Source organism: Larimichthys crocea, chromosome I (assembly GCF_000972845.2).
Source record: "Larimichthys crocea isolate SSNF chromosome I, L_crocea_2.0, whole genome shotgun sequence".
NCBI classification, from domain to species: Eukaryota; Metazoa; Chordata; class Actinopteri; family Sciaenidae; genus Larimichthys; species Larimichthys crocea.
Window position 1 is genome coordinate 9,763,687 of NC_040011.1, and position 5,677 is coordinate 9,769,363.

At 46.5% G+C, this 5,677-nt stretch overlaps 2 protein-coding genes across 3 annotated transcripts in view; one reads left to right on the plus strand and one right to left on the minus strand.

Moving 5' to 3' along the window:
• Positions 1 to 317: 317 nt before the first annotated feature.
• LOC109139915 (arachidonate 12-lipoxygenase, 12S-type) lies at positions 318 to 700 on the minus strand. The gene is made up of 2 exons (XM_019265145.2): positions 590 to 700; positions 318 to 517 (listed from the first exon to the last, which is right to left on the minus strand). The coding sequence occupies exons 1-2, from the start codon at positions 680 to 682 to the stop codon at positions 338 to 340; spliced, it is 273 nt and encodes a 90-aa protein (XP_019120690.1). The 5' UTR covers positions 683 to 700; the 3' UTR covers positions 318 to 337.
• Positions 701 to 702: 2 nt separating this feature from the next.
• stard15 (StAR-related lipid transfer (START) domain containing 15) overlaps positions 703 to 5,677 on the plus strand; it is an 11,253-nt gene continuing 6,278 nt past the window's right edge. The window contains exons 1-2 of one of the 2 annotated variants that reach the window (XM_019265144.2): positions 703 to 806; positions 1,163 to 1,270. Coding sequence is in view for 1 of the 2 variants with exons in the window: in XM_010752055.3 (XP_010750357.1) it covers positions 5,113 to 5,259 (147 nt within the window). In the remaining variant the exon portion in view is untranslated. Of the gene's footprint in view, positions 807 to 1,162; positions 1,271 to 4,810; positions 5,260 to 5,677 lie in introns of those variants that run through there. The other variant, XM_010752055.3, reaches the window with a different exon arrangement.

Genomic DNA, 5,677 nt, shown 5'->3' on the forward strand with positions numbered 1-5,677 from the left:
CTGTCTGTCTGTCTGTCTGTCTGTCTGTCTGTCTGTCTGTCTGTGTCACATGGTACTGATGATGATGGTGATGAAGGAGGATGTGTGTGATGCTTTCAGTTCACTGTGTCTCTTACTGCCTCAGCATTAAAGTGTCATTATTGCCTTTAAGATGCAGATTGTTGCTTTATTCAACTTAAACTCGAATAAACATGAAATCAGAGACAGGAAAGGTTGAACCAGGCTGCGTACGATACGTACTCATGATAAATTACAATCCTCTATTCCCAGCATGCAACACTTCACTGAACACACCTGTCAGCATGCAGCACAGGTGTTCGGGGGGTGCGGACCAGACTTAAATAGTGATGCTGTTTTGGATCAGAGGTGGGTCCAGGTACAGGTACGGGACCTCCAGCTGTGAGTTTCTGGTTGTAATTTCGTCACTGAGGATGGACAGCTCTTCCTTAAACTGTTCAATCATCTGTTTGGGGGCCAGCTCATCGAAGCGCTCTTCAGGGTACGAACCCAGCGGAACCTGACAGAACCAAACAGGAAGTCAGACCAGGATGGAATCAGATTACTTTGTGTTGATCATCACCAGACTTACCATGTCAGGGTCCTTCTCTGAAAGCACCCAACCAGTCACTGTGAACATGGCCGCCTCTCCCACATTTGGGAGGGTCTCCAGAACGGTCGTCATGCTGGACCGGCCTTTGGTGTTTGGAGGACGTCCGTGCAGCAGCAGTGAGCCGTTGGGCACCCAGTAGTAGTAATCAAACTAAACGAAGGGAGGAGCTTCATTGTGACGGTTCTCAGTCATCCAGGTAAGCTTTCTTTAAGAAGGGTTCAATCTGGGGGGACTGGACTCTTGTAGGTCCATGAAGATGGTTTTTCACAGAGCCGTCTTCAGGTTTGACTGTTGGGGAGATTGAGGTCTTCAGCCTTGGTGGGAACATAAACACCTTGATCTCCTCAGCAGTCAGTCAGGCCTGAAGAAGGCTGTTGGGTGAACGGTCTTCATGGATCTACAACCAAGTCCAGTTGTCCAGATTGAACTCTTCTTTATGTTTGATTTTATTTCATATTATGTGTCCAAACATGTAAAGAAATAAAAACAAACTGAATATTTGATCAAACGTCCGGATGAACTTTTTGTTATTGCCTTATCTGTTAATGACAGACTGCAGGAAGACGAATCGAAGCAGTGACCTGCGACCAACACAAACCCCTCTGGTCTGCTGGGTCCAGTCATAATTACTACAGCCACCAGAGGTCGCTGCCTAACAATGTAAGTGAGAAGCTTCTGTTATTTTTAGATGACCCAACCATGTCCACCATGAGCAAGCATTGACGTGAGCAGAAACCTCGAGCAGAACCAGGTCATGGTGCACAGTTGATCACAGAATGTGCTGGTGCTGGTTCTGACAGGCCGCTCGCTCCCTGTTTGATCAACTCTCCAGTTTGTTTAAAGGTCAACAAATTTCAACAAGTCAAATGTTAAATGCTGCAGTCAGCTGATCCAAAGTCTGTTTTAGAGCTTGTCTTCTTTCATGTCCACCAGTGTCCTCCAGGGTCCTCCAGGGTTCTCTATCTTTGCTGGTGGGTTTGACACTCTGTAAGTGGTCCTGTATGAAAGTAGATTAGTGCCATATATCTGAAGAAGAGCAGACTATGATTTGCACTTGTAAAACCCGTAATTCGCAACTTGTGAACGCGCATCTCAGAGTTTGTAAGTGTAACTTCAGATCCACACATCTGCAAAAAGCAAACTGCAAGCATATTTCACAACTTGTGAAAGCGCATCTTCGAATTTGCACTTGTAACTTCAGATCTGCAAAGCTGCACAACATGATTTGCATGCGCAGGTTCCTATTTGCTCGCTCAGTTGCGTCATCCTTCTCACGTGATTTTTGGCACGATTCACTCGGATGGATTTGAAGGAAACGATTTGCGCGCAGAGACCAGGAATGCCTGTTCTACCACTCTTGTCCAAGAGGTGGCAGTGTGGTTATTGGATAATATATCAATAAACGGCTCAGTGGTGGTGGTGGGTGGCTGGCCATAGACATATATACATAGACGCCGCATTGAGCGGGTTGGTCGTTGGTCGCGATACGTAAACGGCGCCGCCTATTGGTTCGGGCAGATCGGCCCGTAAAACTAATACAAGGAAATGGACTGAACTTCATAAGCGCCTTTCTACAAAGTTCTTTAAGTTAATGCCTCTTATACACCATTCACACACCACTAATATTCTGGGAAACAAACAGGCACAAAAACAACGTATGTAACTTTTAAAGTGATGATTATAAATGTTTACTCCTTATGTAAGCACCAAACACACACGTATGTATTTTCTATGCTTGATGTCGGTTTACAGCTATGGTTGTGTGTAACACTGTTACTGTGTGATATGTATGATATTATATTTTACATTTTATAAATTAGACTTATGATCTATAATATACCATCGCGAAATTGTCAGATGTGACATGAGGTGTTTCTATCTAATAAACACACACACACACAAGTGTGTTGTGTGTGTGTGCTCTCTTTCACGGATGTATTATTATTATATATTAGATGTGTGTGTGAATGGGTGTATAAGAGACATTAACTTAAAGCACTTTGTAGAAGGCGCTTTATGAAGTTCAGTCCATTTCATTGTATTAGTTTACGGGCGAGTCTGCCGAACCAATACGGCAGCGCCGTTACGTATCACGACCAACGACCACCCGCTCAATGCGGCGCCTATGTATATGATTGTCCATATGGCCAGCCACCCACCACCACCACTGAGCCGTTTATTGATATATTATCCAATAACCACACTGCCACCTCTTGGACAAGAGTGGTAGAACAGGCATTCCTGGTCTCTGCGCGCAAATCGTTTCCTTCAAATCCATCCGAGTGAATCGTGCCAAAAATCACGTGAGAAGGATGACGCAACTGAGCGAGCAAATAGGAACCTGCGCATGCAAATCATGTTGTGCAGCTTTGCAGATCTGAAGTTACAAGTGCAAATTCGAAGATGCGCTTTCACAAGTTGTGAAATATGCTTGCAGTTTGCTTTTTGCAGATGTGTGGATCTGAAGTTACACTTACAAACTCTGAGATGCGCGTTCACAAGTTGCGAGATGCGCATTCACAAGTTGCGAATTACGGGTTTTACAAGTGCAAATCATAGTCTGCTCTTCTTCAGATATATGGCACTAATCTACTTTCATAGTCCTGTTTGGGGTTGGGCATCAGAGCTCTGTTGACCTTTGAGGTACTAACTATGTTGATTTTGCTTGCAGCCAATCATCATGCGTTCTTCTATGTACTGTACTGTGGTGTGATTGGTCGAGCTTCAGCTGGAGTCGACAGTTCAGTGTGTCGAGATGCCAAAGTGTTCAGTGTCCTTCTGTCTGATGTCAGTAAAACACAACCATAGATCAGAACCTCATACAACCCGGGATACTGTCCCTTTAAGGGTTCTAGTTCTGGTACCTTATCCAGGCCTAGTCCTAGTCGATGTTATTATGTGCCCCGCCTCTTCTTCGTTAGCCCTCTGGGGTCCGGTGTAATGACACTTTGGGAGGTGTTGCTTCCCTTCAGAGCTTGAGTCCAGTTCACCTGAACCTGAATGTCTGTAACACTGGAGGTTGTTGGAAACGTAGATCTTTGTTGTTCTTGGTGGTTCTTCGTGGGTCTTTGTGGTTCTTTGTGGTTCTTCGTGGGTCTTTGTGGTTCTTTGTGGTTCTCTGTGGATCCTCGTGCGCAGGTTTACATGTTCATGGAGTGCTCAGTCTCAGGTGTAGCTGGAGGACGAGCAGCATGTGGAAGCTCGTCGTGCTGCAGTCGGGTCCAGATGGCTTGGTGCCACTTTGTGTTCTGTCGTGTTCTGGCTTGTGAGCCACCTTTAAAGACATTTCATGTTTGTTTTGTTGCTCAGCTGCTCTGGGAACAGCATCATGTGTCGGGGTGTGTGCGTTCATGTTCATGCGTGTCCCTGCTGTGTTCCTGAGAATGTTGGTTTGTTATTTGTTCCCATGAGGTGAGCTTGTGGTCTAACGCGTTCAACCTGACCTGAGATCACCTTTTCCTTCAGAACACAGACACATGAGTGAACTGAACTGACCTGAGATCAGTCCTCATTCTTCGGTCTGAAACTCAAAGTGGTCCAAACAAAGATTATTTCACTGATTTTGGTGAAACTGGATCATATTTTATGGAGAAAATGTTTTCTGGTCCAGGTCCAGGTCCAGGTCCTGGTTCTGGTCCAGATCAGATTACTTGATATGTGTTGATCACTGTGTCACTGTGCTTCACTGCCCCCTGGTGGTTGGATCATGTCGGTGGTTGGATCATGTCTGTGGTTCCTTGCGTTCCTTGAAAGCATCACAGTGAGGCTCAGCTGATGTCAGACTTTCTGGAAGCTTCCAGGTGGAAACAAAAAGCTACTGATACCTGATCTGTTAAACATCACAGTGACTCCACCCACTGCTCCACCTGAACAACAGGTATCAGTTACTGGTGCGTTCAGGGGCCGCCTGAAATCCCACAACAAACAGGCGTCTTTCACCAAAATCTTTGTCGATTTTGAGACGTTTGAAAAATAAAAACATTAATCCAACTAGTGGAGACGATGTCATGAAGACCGAAACAGTCTGATGTCTCAGGTGAGGACACACCTGCTGTGATGCTCATCTTTACAGGAACACTTGAAGGCAGCGTTCCTTGTGAGCAGAGATGGTGTGTTGAGGAGAGGAGTCACTCTGTCGACGTTTACAGACAGGTAACACAGTGTTGATGATGTCATCACACCTGCACAGACAGGTGACACATATGACTCTCTGGCGGCCATCTTGGATTTGATGGTCCATCTTTGTTCTGGTCGGTTTCTGATTCAGAGTGAGACCTCTGTTTTCTGACTCATCTCTGTGGTCCTTAGAGACCTCCAGCTGTCGGACAGACCTGAGACCAGATCAGACTGAACCTGGAGCCTGCAGCACCCCTCACCTGTCCTGAATGACTGACTCCTTTAATGTTTGACTGACTGATTATTTACAGACGATCTCTGGATGTCACAGTGAGTCCAGCTCCTCTTCTTTCAGTCTCTCTCTGTTGAACCGTTAACGGGCAGAGATGCCGGTCCAGATCCCGGACGACACAGACTTCTGTTCGTTTAAGGATCAGTGCCTGAGTCAGGAAGGATGGATCAGCCGCTACAACAAGGGCGGAGTGACGGTGTGGTGCCGCGAGGAGGAGAGCCGGGAGGTCCAGAAACTCAAGGTGAGCACCTGGGCCAGATGGACAGATCCAAGACCAGATTGTCTCAGATCCAGGACCACCTGATCCCAGCAGCAGACCCAGCAGCAGCTAATATCACTGACTAGTCCAGCAGCAGTCAGCCCAGAACCAGAACCAGACCCAGCAGCAGCTGATCTCACTGCCTAGTCCAGCAGCAGTCAGCCCAGCTCGGCGTCTGTCTTTCAGCCTTTTATTTCACCAAGCTCTCACCAACCACTAAAAGTCAGTCCCACATTTACTCTTGTCCGGCGGCTTCTTGCTCGCTCACTCTCTCCTTTTCTCTTCTTAGCTTCCTCCGTCAGCGTCCTCTTCACTCTCTTCTCCTCTGCCATCATGTCCATAGAAGCTGCTGAGCCTGGCTACCTCCTCTTCTTCTTCTTCTTCTTCTTCTTCTTCTTCT

Bases quoted from the DNA above. Each gene is read 5' to 3' on its own strand.
- LOC109139915 (XM_019265145.2), bottom strand. From the start codon at position 682: ATGACGACCGTTCTGGAGACCCTCCCAAATGTGGGAGAGGCGGCCATG. The intron at 518-589 runs GTAAGTCTGGTG...TGGTTCTGTCAG, and splicing joins CAGAGAAGGACCCTGACATG to GTTCCGCTGGGTTCGTACCC.